The 19,837-nt window shown below is 33.8% G+C and overlaps 1 protein-coding gene across 3 annotated transcripts in view; it reads left to right on the top strand.

The window, feature by feature from the left end:
• Smg6 (Smg6 nonsense mediated mRNA decay factor) overlaps positions 1-19,837 on the top strand; it is a 323,010-nt gene that overhangs the window by 290,861 nt on the left and 12,312 nt on the right. For all 3 annotated transcript variants that reach the window (XM_072531434.1, XM_072531432.1, XM_072531433.1), the window contains one exon: positions 5,295-5,442. In XM_072531434.1, coding sequence (XP_072387535.1) covers positions 5,295-5,442 — 148 coding nt within the window. The remainder of the gene's footprint in view (positions 1-5,294; positions 5,443-19,837) is intronic.

Genomic DNA, 19,837 nt, shown 5'->3' with positions numbered 1-19,837 from the left:
AGTAATTATACAGAGAAGATAAAATTATGTTATTATAATATTTTAATCATAAATAAAATGTTGAAGTTAATTTAAATTTATTGATTGTTGGTACATGTTATTTTGTTAACATAAATATCCTTTATAAAACAAGTTTTAATTATTTTTTATTACACGTAGGTACAGGTTAATTAACTTATACTGATACTCCAGTGTTCGATATTTCAGATGTTTAAAAAGATACAAAAAACTGGTAATGGAGTTACACAAAATCAAAATAAATAATGATAAAATCAACTTTATTTAGATCGGATGAGCTAGCTGGCCATGGAATATGAGTGTAGTAAGGTCACACAATATTGCACAACATTTTAAATGACATCTTTTGTAATATTTAAACATAAAATAATCTTGGTATTGTTTATAATAATGATAACATTACATATTTTAATAATGATAACATGATTTAACAAAGAAAAATATCTTATTTTGGAAGATGCTAAATTGATTTCTTCTGAAACAGTTCTTATTGCAAATTGCATAGCAGGCTGAGGCTAGTTTCTTACTTAAAAAATCGATATGAAAGAACCATTTAAGGTTGCTGTCTAAAAAAATAACAACAATTTTACAGTAACATGTTAAAAAGATTTAAACTGATATATTCATATGAATTCTGGGTCTTCGTTAATCTACAAAATGAAAGATATTATAATGGAGTTTTTTCTAGTTGCATAACTAGCACATCACTCAGTTTATCCAAATATTTTTAAAAGTACCTATTTTTAACACATAACAAACATTCAAAAATAGCGATGGTTCATGAAGAATAAAAATGAATTAATGCAGAGCTGGATGCATTACTGCAGAGCGCAGATATCGTTAGATTTGTAAAGTCACAAAGACTAAACTGGCTTGGACACTTAAAAATAATGCCAGATAATCGAGCTGTACAAGTAATCTAGAGATTAAACCCCATGCAAATAGGACAAGAGGTAGGCCCAATAAAAGGTGGTGAAGCAAAGTATTCAACATGGTATTCAACATTTTACCCATCAAACTTTTTAAGCCCTTGCGAAGTGTATATTTGTATAAAGTAAGCATATATCTAAATTATTTTTCTATTATAAAATAGATGACTCAGTCAGTATTGAGTTACTTTAAAATATATTTATTATCTCATAACTTGCAATTTGCAATCGTCAGCATTGATAACCGATATTATTGTTGAACTTTTGTTTTTATACAAGCCTTCTGTCTTGCCGGTGTAAAGTCGTCTGAAGTCGATATTTATTGTGTTTTGCGTTTGAACTTATTTGTGCCTTATTTTAAAATGCCTTTAAATGAGTGACAGTGAAACAGAATACGCAAATCTACTACTATTTAGCTATTCACAGTATTTCCTCTGCAGAAAATTTTTAAATTTCAAAGGATTTGCATACAAAAGGTAAAAAGAGTGCTTATATAAGTGCTTAATGTATGAAAACAAAAATAAATATTTCCCCTGAATCCCTAAGAAAAGTAAAGGTTTTATGCTACTGAAAATATATTTTTTATTCAATTATAACCAAAACAAAACATTTAAAAAAAAATTCGATCATTTTTTGACCATAATTTCAAAATTAATGTGTACGTTAAGCTGTAATACTGGGTTCGAGGTGGTTCGAGCGGTCTTGACTACGTCACACTCCTGGGCCAACTGTCAAATGTCATGCGCAATATCATACCTTGTGTATTCATTGTATCATGGGTTCTCCATTTGCGTTGACATGGTTTTCATTAAATCTTTGTTTTACTCCTGGAACTATTTCATTTCCGATTCGTGCATTCAAGTTCGTAAGTTTTGTAAACAGAAATATTTGAAAAAAATGTACTAACAATTTGGCATGTATGCTTCCCAGTTAAATTACTATACCTTGTACTTTAAACAAGATAAATATATGCACGATCTTGAACCCGATAAACGAAAAAAAAAATGAAAACACGGCAGAAGTATGTGCGTCAACGTCGAGTATCTACTGTGGAACTTCACAAATTGAAAAAAGAAAAGTTTCTCAGCAGCCACATGACGCGGTATCGCCCTGTAGGTGTATATACAAGTATATGTTGGATTGCTACAAAAGATTTATTGCTCAGCATAGATCGTACATTATCAGTGTAATCGTAGGAATGTCTCGTGCATAATCCTCCTCTGTCGTTCGTCGTATTCCTTCTGGTGTAATTAGTGTTTTAGCGTCAGAAAAACACCTTCGTACATGAAAACCAACTAAACATTTGTCTCCATATTTGTATTTCGTAAAAGTCTCTCATATTTTCGTATATTCCTGTTTTAAGTTGCAGAAATTTTATGTACATTGGTTAACCAAAAACCGGACAGTTAATTTTTTTGTGATTACTCGAAAGTGATAAAGCGACATAACTTTTTACAAAATATTCTAAAACTGCACTTGACCGCAAAATTAACCGGACGCTTGTTCTTCCTAGAAAAAGCACAGCATTTATTCTTACATTACTGTCATCAACTCTGATCATTTAACTATGCTGTGGTGAAAAACCCACAGTGTGGAGGAGATATATAGGTGATGTATTCTCCATTTTGGACTCGGGGATTAGAATCACTGAATAAATTTTTGATGGATACTAACTTTAACTAAGAATTAACCCATTTGATCCCATTGAATGAAGATTTTTTTGAATGTCCTTGTTGGATCTGGGTTAAATAGTAACAATTCATTGGTATTTGACATAAAAAATTAAATTTTTGGCAAAAAGTAGGTGTATTCATACGAGTACAATGGGCTGAGAGGAAATTAAAAATATAAAACATTGTGTAAAAATGAAAATATTTTATTTTCTTACAATATAGGTACATACTTGGGTATATCCTATATTATAATCTACTCTTTGATGGCATAAGCGACATCGAAGTTGTTTGTCTATTTTCTTTGGAAAATGACCGCAATTCAAGCAGTGTATGATAAGAAAAGTTTTGGTTGGGGTACATCAATTTTTCGTTTGGCAGCAGCACACCAACGATTAACTTTTGAAAGTGGTTCAATACTATCGTAATTTGATGCCATTGTGACCACATTGTTGTCCTTCCATTTTACAAAAAGTAGTAGACTTGTTTTGTCAAAGCGATATTCGAAATATCCACGATTCTTCTTTTTCATTACAGTGGAAGGTAACAAAGGACATTTTTTTATACGATTTTCTCTTGCTGTGCCTGTTAACCTAAAGCTCTTCTCTTTTAAAGTTTACATCAAATTTTAACTAGTAAAATAATTGTCAAAAAATAAAAATCTTGTACCCAAATCTTACTGGCTTTACCATTATGAACTGTTTAGATGAGTGATGCCCAAAATACTTTATCATCGCTTCATCAATTGATAAGTCTTTGTGAAATATGCTAAATTGTTGAAATTTTTTATTTAGTTTGTTCATGAGAGGCCTCACTTTATACATTCTGTCCCTTGTATCAATTTGCTAATTATCTGCCAAATGTAGGTATTTTTTAATTTCGAAGATCTTCATCTAAACACATATAGTTGCGCTCTCGTGGCAATCTATGGTATCCAGTAAAAAGTAAAATAGCCAGAAATATCTTTATCTCTTCCTGCGTTACATGAAATTGATGATTATTATTTTGAGCGGTATATAAATTTGTCTTCTATGTAATATAGGTATTCAATAATTTCATTGTTCAAAAATTTCTCAAATATTTCTATAGAAGATTTACCTGGGATTTGTTCTTTCATATTATCCAGACGACCCTCGTAACCTGTTGTAGATGTCATACTAATATCAGTAATTTCTTCCGTCTAGTCAGATTTCTTGGTTTTATTTTGACCCTTCAGTAAATTTTCTATTCTAATGTCAAGAGGAAGATTATCTTCTTCGTCGTTATCAGAGTCATCACTCATGTACTGAACCTTTATTTCTCCGGGAACGTCATTTGGAAAACTTTGAGTCTGAAGATCATCCTCATCTATGTTCTCATTGTCAGTTTGATAGTCAGTCTCAGGAGGAATAACTACCACCGATATATCTTTATGAGTGGAACTCGCTAGGTAATCTGAAGCTAAAGCAAGAGTTCTATAACGTTTTCCATAAAACCCAATGGGACTAATAGGCGACAATTCTTGAAAATCCATTCCAATACCAATGTTGAACCTGAAACAATAAAAACCAAATAATCATTTTGATCTCATACAAACGCACTGTACTCAGATGAGTACAGGTCTATTTTGTAACATAAAAACAACAGAATTCTGTCTCCGGCTTCTTCAAGTAATGTAGCCTTTCTTAAATAATTTTAAAGTGTTTGTTTGTACATTTGTAGTGTAGTGTAATGTACATTTATATGTTTATGACATCTTGTTCTTGCCGGATAGGCCACAATTGACGAAATGCCCCTGAAGATGATCTAGGGATCGAAAGTACTTGGGCAAGATTAAATTAAACTGTGCTCGATATATGCCTTTTATCTGATCAAAGTTCATTTATTCGAGCATTCAACCTTATTTTTATTTATATTTATTTAAATATTTAAATTATCACTCAAATCAAATTGATATCCAAAGGGGAATCAAAGATATGATTCATTTTCGCAGTTTTCGTATGCAGTTTTTGCATTTTGCCGCAAATGAAGTCAGTTTTGATAAATGTTACGCATTTTTTTGTCATTGCATTACTTTTTTCTCTATAGTAAAATGCTGAGGCGAGCGTCACGGAACTAGCGCCACAAGATGGCGTCATCACGGGTAGCGTCACAAAATAGCAGTTCTTCGCATCGATTCACTACTCTCAATCAGTTCGTTTCTAGTCATGTCATCATACATTTACTCTTAGCAGTGCGACAAAAATAATTGGTACAATGTATTAGTAAAACATTTTAAGTTGAACTTCCATATTTATAATTTGGAAGAGATTTCTAAATCAGTACATATTAAATATGGCTTTTTACGAAATAGTAGTCACAGTAAACAATTGGAAAAGTCCAGTTACGTGACGAGGAGTGTCCGTTATACAACATGTAAACTTTATCAATTTTATTATAATCGATAAAAATAAGGAATAAATAATACAATTGCTTTATCCAATTTTAAACATATTATTTAGATTTTGTAAATACAGAAAAAATAATATGAAGATTCGCGCTGATCTACAGTACCACCTACTGTACCAGTTTTTTTACGATGCTCATGAGTTCAATAAAGTTTATCACTTCCATTTACATTAAAAACATTGCTGTGGAATTAAATATGGAGGAAAAGATCTTTCAAGCATACTCACTAAAAAAAATTGTTTTGTTACAGAAAATTCTTAGCCAGTCAGTAGTGAGTGTCCACGTGGAAGTAAGGCCGAAATACCTGGTCCCAGACACCAACTGTTTCATCGATCACATGAATGGTATCCGTACCATTGCAGAATCCCATTCCTATACGCTCATGGTTCCTATAGTTGGTAAGTACAGGTATTATTTCAGTACCAAGTATACCAATATTAATACACTCAGATGCAAAAAAAACGCAACGTAGAAAATTTTGGTCAAATTCAAAGTATTTTATTTTTTTTATTTTTGTCTCTATTTTGATGATTTTTTAGCACACTGTGTAAAAATTTATAAATTTAAATTTAGTATAATGACTTTTTTAATAAAATTTTGTATTTGACTTATTATACGGGGTTAATCGAAAGGTGGTTTTTTATCCGCTTGAATTTTGAAACATCCTGTTGAATAATTCCGTTAGCGGATTTTCGTAAAACCTTGTTTTTAGGTTGCAACCATGTTTTCTAAGTATTATGTTTTTTGTTTTATGTGAAAATATGAATTGCTTTATTTTTAGGGGCGAAATGACTTTATTGGGTGGTTGGTTTATCTCGTAGGTGTCAGTATCTAATTTATCAGCTTTCTTATATTTTCTATTGGAGTTTGTTTTTTATATAAGCTTCTTCCACTTCAATATCATCGATTATTAGTCTAGGTATGTGAGTATTTGACTTAGAGAGAAGCACATACATTTTATTTTTTGGGATATTTGTTTTTAATTCCATTTCCAGTTTACAACCACTTGAGCAGGTTTATTAAATATTATATATTCTTAGTACAGTTATTATTATCATTTGGTTCTAATTTTCGACTTCGTTGTAAAGTAAAATTTACTTCAAAGTTCCCGTTTCCCAGATTCGGTTTTGTTGACGAAATGCCGAAAGTTACAGTTTCCTTATCTGTTCGTTATGTTTAGACGAAATAAAATCAGTCAACTGCAAACTGCGTTAATTCAAACTCATCTAACACTACGGTACCAAATGGGACCTTAAGACTGATCAGACGTTTAGTTTTGGTGAATACGTATCTTATTTTCCAGCAAGAGCTTTCGAATCTTTAGAGATGGAATTGTTTTTCCTGAAAATCATAATGTAACGATTTTAGATAAAATGAGCGGTTCTAATGTATATAAACTATTTATTTACAACACTATTATCTGTATAACGAAGCTAACTAACAACAGAGCCAAGTATATATATATATATATATATATATATATATATATATATATATATATATATATATATATATATAGAATAGAATAGAATAGAAATTATTTAATCAATATACAAAAATAGTTTTGTTTTTGACAAGTCAAAGGAATAGTGACAATACATATAAAACATATAAAATTTTTGGCGAATTTAAACATTACAAACATGTATATATTTAATATTAACAATTAAAAAAAAACGACAAACACACTTATATCACTTATAAACGACAACACTGTATCGATGGAATTATAAAAAACATGAAATATAATTATAATAGGCAACTACCCTGATCAAACTAGTACTATTGTGTAAAAGCTTTACTCCGTTTTTGAATAGAAACAATGTTTCAAAAAGTGTGATTTGATTTTAAGCTTAAACGATAACAAGTGAAGACTTGTTATCGTTTAAGCTGGCACGATAACAAGCTTGTACTTCATCTGGCAAAAAGTTGTACAAACTAACATCAGTCGAATATATATTTTTTATTTCCGAATATTCCAAACGACACGATGATTCTCGTTCTTATTGTAACACATTATACGGAGTACGTAGAAGATTTCGAGTTATTTCGTTACACTGCTCCACTCTTAGATCTAAACGTCCTGATCAGCAACTCTATATGAAAGCCCAGGATGGCGGAACCTACAGGAATCTCCAGCTCTGCTCTGCGTGTCTTTGAAAGACACGATCTCTTCGGATTAATGTAACACACTGTAATTCGTACGACGATTTCTCGTAAGATCACTTTTATCATGCTTCTCACAATCTTCCAATCCAGATTTTTTAGCGTAGGCCTTTTGTAAAGCCAAATTCTTGATGTCATAATTGGACATGATTTCCTTAAAATTAGTTAGAGCGCGCCATATGTTTTCGTAGCTTGCCTTGTCTGTACAGTAAAGATCGAGAACGCAATACTCTTCTTCCAACTTTAGTATGTTGATTGTTATAGGGTGCAACTTATCCAAGCGACCGAACTTCTTCTTGAATATGGATGAGATTCCTTCGATGGTTTGGGCAACACAGTGTGTTATGGAGACGTTTTCCGGAACATCAAAAAGGTTCTGCTGAACTTCTGTGGTCACTCCGAATCTAGCCTTCTTGGTTTATGCGTAATTTAACATAAATTCATTAAAACTTCGTTCGTCGGTCATCTTTGATCTCATGTGGAAGGGTTCGTGCTTCTTCCGTTTCATTTGACCCAGCATAAGGTGGAAGATGATTTGCATGAACAACTTTTAGTTTATCCTTTAGCAACTCCTTAATTCGGTATATTACGTCATTTATTGTCTTTTTAGTTTCATACGGTCCTTCCCATTGTCTTCCGCTATCTGGATGTGTTTTCATTCTTAACTTCGGACGGTCGACAAATTCTTGGCTTGCAATGTTCTTCGGAACTCCAGCTAAACTCTAGGTAGCAGGGCAAACGAACTTCACGACCCAACATCAGGCAGGTTGCGACTGGTTGCCCACATTCACATCTCCGTTACTATCTTCTTATATCATCATTACAGATCACCCAATAGAACCGTTCTCGAACCTTTTGCATAGTCTTCGTAATATCAGCTGGTGCAATGTCATGCAACTGACGCAATACTTCTGACACTTTACTTTTAGGTACAACTGAACTGTTTAACTGAAACTTAGATTCTGTACCATCATCGATTTTAAAGGTTTTATACAAAAGATCACCTTTTATTACCAAGTAATTCATTGGCTCCAGTAGAACTTGACTTCTATCTAGACCTAAGAAGGTCTATCATCTCGACGCATTCAATCCAATCCTCTTTTTATACATGGATCATCGTCTTGTAGCTGTTAAGGCTGCCATTGATCATTAATGATGGTGGTTCTCTCACGGAGCAAAGTCGTTCCTCTAATTTAAGACAGTGACTACAATTTACACTACATGGCCATCTCGAAAGAACATCAGCATTTGGATGAACTCTTCCAGTCCTGTGTTCGCGTCTCTTCGGTATCATGTTACGAATTACTTTACGTACCATTTCCACCAGACTTTCATTTTTTTGTTCGTCGCCTTCTTCAGAAGTTCGTACTCTATAGCTTCGTGAAGTTTGACTAGCTGGTTCGTGTTCCAAAGCAATGGCGAACGTATCTACAACAATTTCTTCTAAAATGTTGTCTGGTGTCTCCTCCGGATAAGCCAGCGGCACTATAGGAGCAACATCTTTTTCAAAATCTTGCAAATTCCCACTTGCTCTTTTCTTGATCCTCAGGAATCGATTTTAGGATATCCGCAGTATCACCTCGTAAAGCAGCAGTCAAGCTTTTCTTGCTCGGTGCAAGGATTGGCTGTCGCAATAGCTTTCAATTGTCTAAGGTATATGGATCAAGAAAACTTCCCATCAAATGTTAGCAATTTGAATCTCATTACAACTGGTTGTAGCACTTTCGTATTGGTTATAATGCTCTTTAATTGTTTGATATTTTCTTCTACATCGTCTATATATTTCTGTATCTTATCAAATGTTCTGGAAACTTCTTCAAACTTCTCATTGTTCTGTATAAATACTTCTTCAATTATTTGAGAAATCTCGTCGAATCTTCTAGAAACATTTTCGGATTTCTCGTCGTTTTGTTGATTCCGTTAATTCTGAATTTGTTCAATAACTGTTCATTCAAATCTCGTCTAAATCATCGGAACGTCTTATAGGTGTGAGAGAATGGAATATCATTATAATAACGACTGTTTTTATCTGGGATAATGATACTTTTTAAAAGCGATAAAAGATTTTTTTTCTTTTTGTTAGAAACTGAAAGGCGCTGTGTTTATTTCTGTTGTAATTCAACAAAAGGTCAATGTTGTGGTTTGTCTATAGATTTTTTGGTTTTCTGAAGCAGAATATTAAACTTGCATCGTTACTTCGTAAGAAAACAAACCCTCCACACCTCTAATCTTCCCGTATAGATTCCGAATCCGTTACGAACGAATACGCTGCGCCAAGCCGAAACTTCGGGAGTTAGTTAACTGACTTTCCGCTCCGCTTGACTATAAACTTGTCTGAAACTATTATCTGTCATAGAAACGTAATTTGTTCTAAAGACATTCCGAAAATGCATTTAGTCCGTTCGTTCTTCGTTCGAATCCTCTGCATTACGCCAACGAACTCTAAATCAGCTAAATTCGTTTTAAAAATTAATGAAGTACACTGAACTAACATCATTAACCTTTATAAAAGCGTCTGCTTCGAGCTCTTAATGAATAAATCTAGTATTCGGGCTAATACATTAGGGAAACAATGTGATAAATCGGACACGTTAATTCTGGAACAAAATTTCATCTTTTCTGGCAGTTACTTTAGAACGCCAGTTTTCATTATGGACATGAGCGGAGTTTTAGGATCCGTTGCATTTTAATGATATTAGTAACATATTTAACAAACTACTAGAATTAAATAAAAAGTTATTAGTCTAGATGAAAACATGAACATGTATAGTTTTTTATTTCCTGATCGTGAATTTTTCAATAGAAACTTTTTTAATTTCTGGGTTTGTTGTAAATAAAACGCTTTATTAACATTTAACTTTATTTAAGAAAATTATTGTTTCAACGTTTCGACTATTTGCCATTTTCAAAAGAGCCCGATTCTAACCAAAATGCTTTTGTTTTATCACATCAAAAATATTCTAGGCAGATTTATTTTGATATTATTAATGAATATGAAAAGTGCAAAATAAAACGTTTTAAGATGCACAAAACGGTACACTACAGTACATTCAACCAACTTACATCTCTAAACGATTAATGGAATTCGTAGAAAACCTTTCGTTATAGTCATGTCGTCGTAGCAAGAGTGGACCTATGATATTATCGACTCTGCTGTACGCTCTGCTTAGGGGGCTTCGTGGATTCGATGTGCGAAACACCCTAAGCACTTATCTCTTATTCTAGGCATATATCTGGAGGGCAGGCAGGGACTGTGGATACTCCAGGATCTTCGTAGCTTCTCCGGGGCTTCCAGCGTCGAAGAAGGCTGGCCTGGCTGGCTCGCTGGGACACCTGGCACGCTGAAGGCATCACGACTGATGCAAAGCTCGATGGCGGAGTGTTAGAGTATAGCTTTCTAACACCCCGTGGCTCTCCCCACTGTTCAATTGACTTCAGCCCATGTTGAAGTCAATGGAGTGTTGCCTTCTGTGGATCAGGAACTGGGTCGCAGGTTCGGATTTTAATCCATTTGTTGGGTGCCATGTCGTCGTAGCAAGAGTGGACCTATGATATTATCGACTCTGCTGTACGCTCTGCTTAGGGGGTTTCGTGGATTCGATGATTCCCTTATTCTAGTTGGGACGTTGAATTGTTTCTTTTTGAAGGATAAAATAAAACTCAATCGTAAGAGACGAAGACAAAGCCTTAGAGTCTGAGGTAGGTGGAGCAGAGCCCCGCTAGTCGGCTCCCTAGAGTTTAGGGCTCTAGGAAAGACCGAGGTAGACTGTCCTTTGGTTTGGAAATCAACTAATATTTATACATAATATTTTACAAGATTCCAAACCAAAAGACCAATGAAAAAAATGGGAAAAGGAAGGAAGGCGGGGCGATGCGCGCCAAGAGTGCTCATTGGTCACCCTGACCGAGCACTTGGCGACAGTCAAAGGCACGGTAAACTGCACTGGTGTTCTCCATAATGTTTAGCCCTGCTAAATTTTAAGTATAAAGTAAATATATGCGTCATTAACCCGTTGTTCATAGTTTTTAATATTTTATTACATTTTTTTAATACATAGTATTCTTGCATAATGTTATTTAATGTAAATTTCTTTAACCTACTTGTTTAATAATTTTTTTCTGAAACAAATACTACCATGCTGGAGGTACGCACTCGATGGATGGAGAGGCGGCATCTCCATTGCAGGAAAAAAGATCTCAAACTTAAAATTCGCAGACGATACAACACTGATAGCAACATCTGAAGAGGAGATGTCGAGACTGATAAAGAGAGTAGAAACCGAAAGCAACAAGTGTGGGCTCAAGAATAATAATCAGAAAACAAAAATCATCATTGTGGACCACGCGAATATCCTCCAAACAACAGGCGCCCTAAATCAATTCGAGAAAGTAGACGAGTTCACGTATCTAGGATCTTCCTTAAGCAATGCAGCCTCCTCCCATACGGAAATTCGCAGAAGAATAGGGATGGCCAAGAACGCGATGAGTCGACTGTCAAAAATATGGAAGGACCGCTCTTTATCCAAAAAACTCAAAATGAGACTGGTACGGACACTCATTTTTTAAATCTTCAGTTACGGTGCCGAAACATGGACAATAAAATCAGAGGATAGGAAAAGGATTGACGCATTCGAAATGTGGTGCTGGAGACGAATGCTACGCGTCTCGTGGACGGAGCACAGATCCAATCAGTCGATTCTCGAAGAGCTAAACATTCAGACCAGACTCTCCTCTCAGTGTCTTGCAAATGTTTTAAAGTTTTTTGGCCACATTGCGAGAAGAGACAATGACAACTTAGAAAGACTAATTGTGTGCGGAAACGTAGAAGGACGTAGAGGCAGAGGACGCTCACCTATCCGATGGTCAGATCAAGTACAGAAAGCCACTGGAAAGACGTTTTCCGAGTCCATGAGAGCAGCCCAAAATCGCAAGAGATGGAGAGAATTGACAGCCCGCATTGTAGGAAATCACGATCCTCAGCAATGAGGAAACGACAAGAGACAGAGAGAGACTACCATGCTAGGGATAATTTATATTCAAAGTAGATATACCAAGTACTAAAATATCACTTTTAATTTTTGTTAAAAAATACTTAGGAGTAACTAGACCATTTTGTCAATTTGAATAGCGGTGGTTAGATTGACCATATGTCTGATAGAGTGTCTGAGAGAGTGAGACGTCTGCGATTACTGGTTAAAGTTAGAGATTTGTTAAATATATTTAACTTTTTATTTTCAAATGAAAATACCTGTACTAAAAATAAAATAACTGTGGGAAACATTTTAATTTGTTTATGTACGGTTTCCAACCATTTCTAAACTTTTTATCGAACATACTTAAATTACAATCGACATTCCTAATGATCATTAGGCTAATTTTCTTAATGTATTTAGGATCTTTGTAAGCGGCTATATTATATTTTACCTCTCAAGCACAACAGTTAGAAAGTTTCTGTCATATTGATCTAAACTCAGTATATTGTAATTCAAACGTGTAGTTTTAAGTAAACATCATGCCTAGACCTAAGTAGGATATTGATGAATTAATTGAAGAGCTTGGCGTGAAAAGGATATATGCCACAATTACTTTAGAGAAGATTAATGTTTGAAAATCATTTTAAATCCACAAAATCCAATTTAAGTGCAATTTATTTGATTTGAGGTACAAAAGATAAAACTGGTCATTGAGTATCTTACCAATAAAAAGAAATTGAAAAAAAGCATCAATTTTGTATTTTAAGATTTAATTGTTGAGGAAATTGTGGCTTGTATCCTTTTACATAAAAAAATCTGAACTTAGTTTTCACTTGACAGGTATTCTTCATCTATATCTTCTACTGTCAATTTTTGTTGCTCAGCCTCTTGAATAACTAATTTTTTTGCACCAATTTCCAAATAAAATTGGTGGTGAACTTCGGGTATGTATGGTAGCAAAAGCGATAAGTTTTGAAGTCTTTGAGGGTTTAGTTTAATACAGTCTGCATACTTTTGCTGAAGACAGTCTGTCAAACATTGATTTCTGATACTCCTTTTTCCAACATTTACATTCTTAAAAATTTCATTTAGGAAGTGTTTTATTTTCATTATATTTGGGCGTTCATTGTTAAATCCAAAAACACAAATTTTGGAGAAGAAAACATTTTTTTTATCTGTTATCTTTTCTTTTGGTTATATTTTCTTCTAAAACTTTAAATGAAAGAAAGTCTTCTCTTTTTATTATTGTTACTTCAAAAGAATTGGTTCTTTTACATTTCCTTACTGCATCAAACCAATCTGCTGGTTCATATACTACCTTCATTTTCTTTTTATATTTCTCGATCCTAGCAAAGTCTCGGTCGGACGGTAGATGAGTATGCCCAACTGCTTAGAATCTATGCTCTACAGAATTAAAAATAGCCTCCATTACCAATTGCTTCCACAAGCTAACCAAAACCCAGTTTTTGTTGTGGCCTCCACAATTATCGGTATAAACGATGAGGTTTTTAGGAAGGCGTTCACGCTCTTTAAAATGTTTAACGAGAATACTAGCAATTTCATCGCTGCCTCTTTTACCAGTATTTTCAGATCACATATACATATTATAGCCCTTTTTCATTGACGCAATCATGTATACCATGATTATACACCCACCCCTTCCTAAAAATCTGGACCAGTTGTTAATGAGGGCACAGGTAGTGCTTGCTGAAGGTCAAATGACAATATGTATGTATCTTTTGAAACAGCCAATTTTATTTCATCCTTTGAAGTGTATTTCATTGCTTCATCTCGCCTTAAATGTAACTCCTTTTCTATATTTAACTGCTTCACAGAATCTTCATCTTCTATAGAGTTTTTAATGTTCACATCAATTTCATCGCATATTTTGCAGGTGTCACTCCTAGGTAGTTTAAATCCAATATTAAATTCTAAACAAAATATCCTTCTGTATTTATCTTGACTTATGGGTATTATATTTTTTTCGGCACACCAGGGCTTATAATAGTCGTAATATAAAGAAGATATATTAAGATCATGGTCAATGTATACTTTGTTTGGATTTTTATTTCTGTTATAGTGGCTTTTGTACTTAGGTATGCTATTAATGTGGTCCCTAGCTGACTGGCAAGTTTCCTCAGATATTTTATTATGACGGTTCAAGTTTTTTCCTCGTTGATCTGATTTTGGTCTTGTAAAGCCTTGACGCATTTGTTTTTACAGTAACTGTAATCGTTTTTGAGAAGTAAGGCCATGGATGGAAATAAATACAAAATAGTTGAAAGTGGAATTCCGAGAAGAAATAATATTTTTCTTGGTTTTTTTTTGGATATGAGTTGCTTAATGTTATGGTATAAATAAGCATTCTGTTTGTCGTAGTCTCCAATATTCCAAAATTCGTCAAAAATTTTGTTTTCCGTGCCTTGTTCTATCTTATTTTTGTGATATGGCCAATTTTTTTTAACTTTGATTTCATAGTTGTTAAATAAATAGTATACAAGAACCAAACAATTTCTACTTGTCTTTTTGCTACTTAGTTTTGCATTCTTGCGTTCCGCTAGTATATAATTTCCCTAGTTTCCAACAAAGACAGTAATGAGCTAAAAGGCGCAAGGAAGATATGCCCTGCATTCACCCCGGCGACTTTCAGAGTTATGGGAAACGCTAAAGACCATATTACTCAGCGTGCTCAAACAATGGACAACTTCATTATATAAAAAAGGCGAATAAATAAACAAACAAGCGACTTCCCGAGTACTTTTGCCGCTCGACGTGTTCACATACACACATAAACACGAAAACCAATGAAGATGCAAATTTTTGCTTAGACCATAATACGGAAGCTCCTTCGGTTACCTATCGGTTCACACGCGAAACTTGTACGAGCGTGCACACTCACACTGTAGAGGGTGTTGCTTTCGTTCACATGTCTCGGAGAAAATGTTGATCTTTCGTCAAATTAATAATACACTCAGATGCAAAAAAAAACGCAACGGAGAAAATTTTGGTCAAATTCAAAGTATTAAATTTTTTTTATTTTTAGCAAACTGTGTATAAATTTATAAATTTTAATTTGGTATAGTCAGTTTTTTGATAAAATTTTATATTTGACTTATTGTACGGGGTTAATTAAAACGTGGTTCCGTTTGCGAATTTTTGTAAAACCTTATTTTTCGGTTGCAACTATGTCTCCTAAGCATTGTGTTTTTTGTTTTATATCAAAATATGCATTGGTTTATTTTTTACAGCCAAATGAATTTGCCACCCACAATTTAGGACTTTTTTAATTATGATTATTTTGGAGTTATTTTGTAATACGACGAGGTGGCTTTGGAGACTGTTATCATTATGTCATATTGACACTTACATTTTGTTTACCTATGATTGATCATGCTTCTTAGTATCAAAGATTGTGCGAAAGCCGTTGCTCTGGTTGAAGATGGACGAAATTATGAATATGTGGCTAGAGTACTACACACTCATCGCTTTACCATCCAAAGGGTAGTGGAACGTTTTATACGAACTGGAACAAACAAGCGTAAACCGGGAAGTAACAGGAAGCGCAAAACTACCGCTTTAGATGATCGTTTTATACTAGTCAACGCTTTGCGGGATCGTGATTTAACAGCGGTACTAACAAGAAATTGAGAAAGCTAGAATAAAGAACACAGAAATATATATGGCATTTCTAGATATTGAGAAAGCATTTGACAGAGTGTCCCAGGAAGCAGTTTGGAAAAGTCTGCCAAATAGAAATATTGACCATCAACTAACAGGTGCTATCAAAAGTCTGTATCAAAATAACAAGAGTTATGTACGTAAGGATAATTTGGAATCAGAGATGTTTGCAATGAACGAGGGTCTAAGACAAGGAGGTGTTATGAGCCCCACACTGTTCATATTGATTATTGACGACATAATTAAGGAAACAAAAGCAAGTATACACAAAGTACATATCGGATATAGTAAACTACGACCGGTTGGTATAGCTGTAGACCTCCAGAAAAATATAGATAGATGAAATAATGAGCTGGCAATTAGAAACATGAAGATTAATGTTAAGAAAACCAAGGTGATGCTAATAGCGAAAACTAACCGAAATGTTAACATAGAAATTAACCAACAACTCATAGAACAAGTAGATGCATTCAAATACCTAGGGGTTACAATAGACAGAGAAGGTACCATGCAGAATGAAATAACAGAAAGAATAAGTAGTGCTTCAAAAGTGTACCATAATCTTAGTAGAGCATTCATAGCTAAACCTGAAATCAACAGAAGAACCAAAATGACAGTTTATAAGACAGTATTCCGACCAATCTTGATATTTAGAAGCGAGAGCTGGGTTTTAACAAAGCAATTAAAAAGCAAGATACAAGCCATTGATATGAAATATCTAAGACGAGTCAAAGGAATAACACGACGAGACAAAATAAGAAATAAAGATGTTAGAGAAGAACTGGGCATAGAATCTGTACTACACGCTATTGAAACACAACAAATAAAATGGTTTGGTCATCTGTGCCGAATGAGCGACAACCGACCCGTTAAGCAAGTCTGGAAGGCTAAAGTGAAAAAGTATAAGACTGCGTATGGCAGACCACGGAAAACCTGGGATGACGAAGTAGGGCAGATTTTGAAAAGTAGGGGAATGGAATGGTCAGAAGCTCAAAATAAGGCAAAAAATAAGAAAGAATGGACAAAATTCGTGCACAGAATAGAATTAAAAAAAAAATTTCATTGGATTTGAGATGTAATGTATATCTGTAACCTGTATTTTTTGTATTTACCTCACACCTTAGGGTAGAGAGGTGTTCGATTATAGATATATATAGATATATATATATATATATATATATATATATATATATATATATATATATATATATATATATATATATATATATATATATATATATATATATATATATATATATATATATATACAGGTATGGAAATATTTTTTCGGAACATAGGAATATGAATGCAATAAGTAGATTTCTTGATTTGCAATTAACCAGTGTAAATTTCAAGATAACTTCGCGATGTGCCGTGTCTAATTCAATTGTTCGACTGGATATGCTGTACCCTTGAGTTCTCTGATTTGCAATTAACCAGTGTAAATTTCAAATATCAAGTCGGGATGTTTTAAAATGAATTTATTTGTACGACTATAATCGACTTGTAATAAGGATTACAATGGAACAAATGAATTAATTTTAAAACATCGCGACGTTATATTTTAATTTACACTGGTTAATTACAAATCAGAGAACTCAGTGGGTACAGCATATCCAGTCGAACAATTGAATTAGACACGGCACATCGCGACGTTATCTTGAAATTTACACTGGTTAATTACAAATCAAGAAATCTACTTATTGTATTGATATTCGTATGTTCCGAAAAATTATTTCCATACCTGTATATACACTAACAAGAAATCAGCTTCAAGAGGTTCGAGGCAATAATGTAACTGTATGTCCAGTTCGTCGAAGATTACATAAATTTGGTTTGCAAAGGTACAGAGTGGCTAGACTACATTTTTCCAGGGAATATTTACATTGGAATTTAGGATAATGGAGTAATGTTCTTTTTACAGATGAGTCGAGATACTGTCTTCACTCATCAGACGGTAGAGAACGAATATGGTATAGAACTGGAGAGAGATTTGCGGAGTGTGTTTTCAGTCCCCGCGTGGCCATAGAGGGGGTTCGGTGATGGTATGGACAGGAATATCCCGAGAGGCGCACACTGAATTGGTATTTATTGAGGGTTCGTTGACTGCACACCGGTATATTGAGGAAATTTTAGCGAATCACGTAGTACCCTTTTCTCAATATATCGGCGATCATTTTCTATTAATGCAAGATAATGCGCGACCTCACTCTGCAATGTCTGTCACGCAGTATTTAGAGAGAGGTGGTATTAATAAAATGAACTGGCCATCGTGTTCGTCAGATCTGAACCCAATAGACCACGTTTGGGACATGCTTGGTAGAAATATTAGAGGTGGCGAAGTCGCAGCAGCCTCAATTAACGAACTTCGCTTGGCTCTAGAAGAGGAATGGCAAAACATCCAGCAAGATGATATTCGCAACCTCATAGACAGCATGAGCCGACGTGTACAGGCAGTTATAGAGGCTAGGGTTGGCAATACAATGTATTAAGTTATTTTTTAGTAGTTTTTCTTTGTTATTTGCGTACTTGGGTTAAGTTACATTTAAGTTGTTTTTTTTTATGTTTTGTTATTGTTATCATTGTTCATTAAATCCAAGATCATGTCGTTGCTTTTAATCATTATTGAAATACAGTGCTTCTGGGATGTCGATGACATTCTTTCGATATCAGGCACCAAAGAACCCATCGTCGTATTACAAATTAATACAAACGATGATGGTAATAATAGGAAAAGTCGTAAATTGTGGGTGGAAAAGTCAGTTCGGTCTTAAAAATGAACCAATCCATATTTTCACATGAAACAAAAACATAATACTTAGAAGACATGGTTGCAACCGAAAAACAAGGTTTTACAAAAATCCGCTAACGGAATTATTCCACAGGATGTTTCAAAGTTAGGATAAAAAACCACCTTTCGATTAACACCGTATAATAAGTCAAATACAAAATTTTATTAAAAAACTCACTATACTAAGTTAAAATTTATAAATTTTTACACAGTGTACTAAAAAAATTATCAAAATATGGCCAAAAATAAAAAAACTGAAATACTTTGAATTTGACCAAAATTTTCTCCGTTGCGTTTTTTTTGCATATGAGTATAGTTGTTCTCAAACTGTCTCTTTATGACACTCCAGTTTTTTATCGATCTTTTAAACGTGGTAGTTAAATTAGTTTTAAATTAGAATTAAAGTAAAAACGATTTTCTAATGTAGTTTTTTTGAGTAAACTACGTAACTCACTTCACATATGTATAAAATTTACGAATGTTACACGGTAGATTTCATCAAAACCGGCCAAATATTGCACCAGTTGCTGCTCCAGGGTGAGATATAGATCAAGGAGGATTCTGTTTTAAATATCAATATTTTTAGAGTATTTAACTAAACTGTCGGTACTAAAAACTATTTCTAGCATTTTTTCATGGGTTGTACTCCTATCATTTCCATTACTAGTCCGTCTTTTCCTAGGGCTCTTCTATTTCACATAGTTCTTATGGCGTTTCTTATTTCTTGCTCTGTTTATTCTAGTATAAGTTCAAATCCAACATTGTTTGCTACGATGTTTTACTTATTTTCCTGGTATTTTGGGATCAGAAATTCTCATGAACCAGACCATGATATCCATGTATATTTGGGACGTAGAACGCAAAAATGCCGTCCAAAGGATTTGTCATGAGTAGAGCGCAGAATATATGCAACATTTTTTTGAAAAATAATGCGCATATACATATATGCATCTTTTTTCATAAAAAAATGCACAAATATTGACTTTTACTACAAAATATGCAATCCAAGATGTAATAAAATTTAATGATATAGTAGAACAAAATATGGTGCAAAAAGTACTATGTTTAAAAATGGGTTTTTATTTGGAAAAATACACATAGAAAGTAAGAAAAACATAGTCAGATACAATTATTTACTATTTTAAACTGGTACAAAAAAGTATTACAATATTATACAATTTCTCG

The sequence above is a fragment of the Diabrotica undecimpunctata genome, chromosome 5 (genome assembly GCF_040954645.1).
Source record: "Diabrotica undecimpunctata isolate CICGRU chromosome 5, icDiaUnde3, whole genome shotgun sequence".
NCBI lineage: Eukaryota > Metazoa > Arthropoda > Insecta > Coleoptera > Chrysomelidae > Diabrotica > Diabrotica undecimpunctata.
Note: the sequence above shows the minus strand (reverse complement) of the source record. Positions and strands in the feature narration are given on the sequence as shown.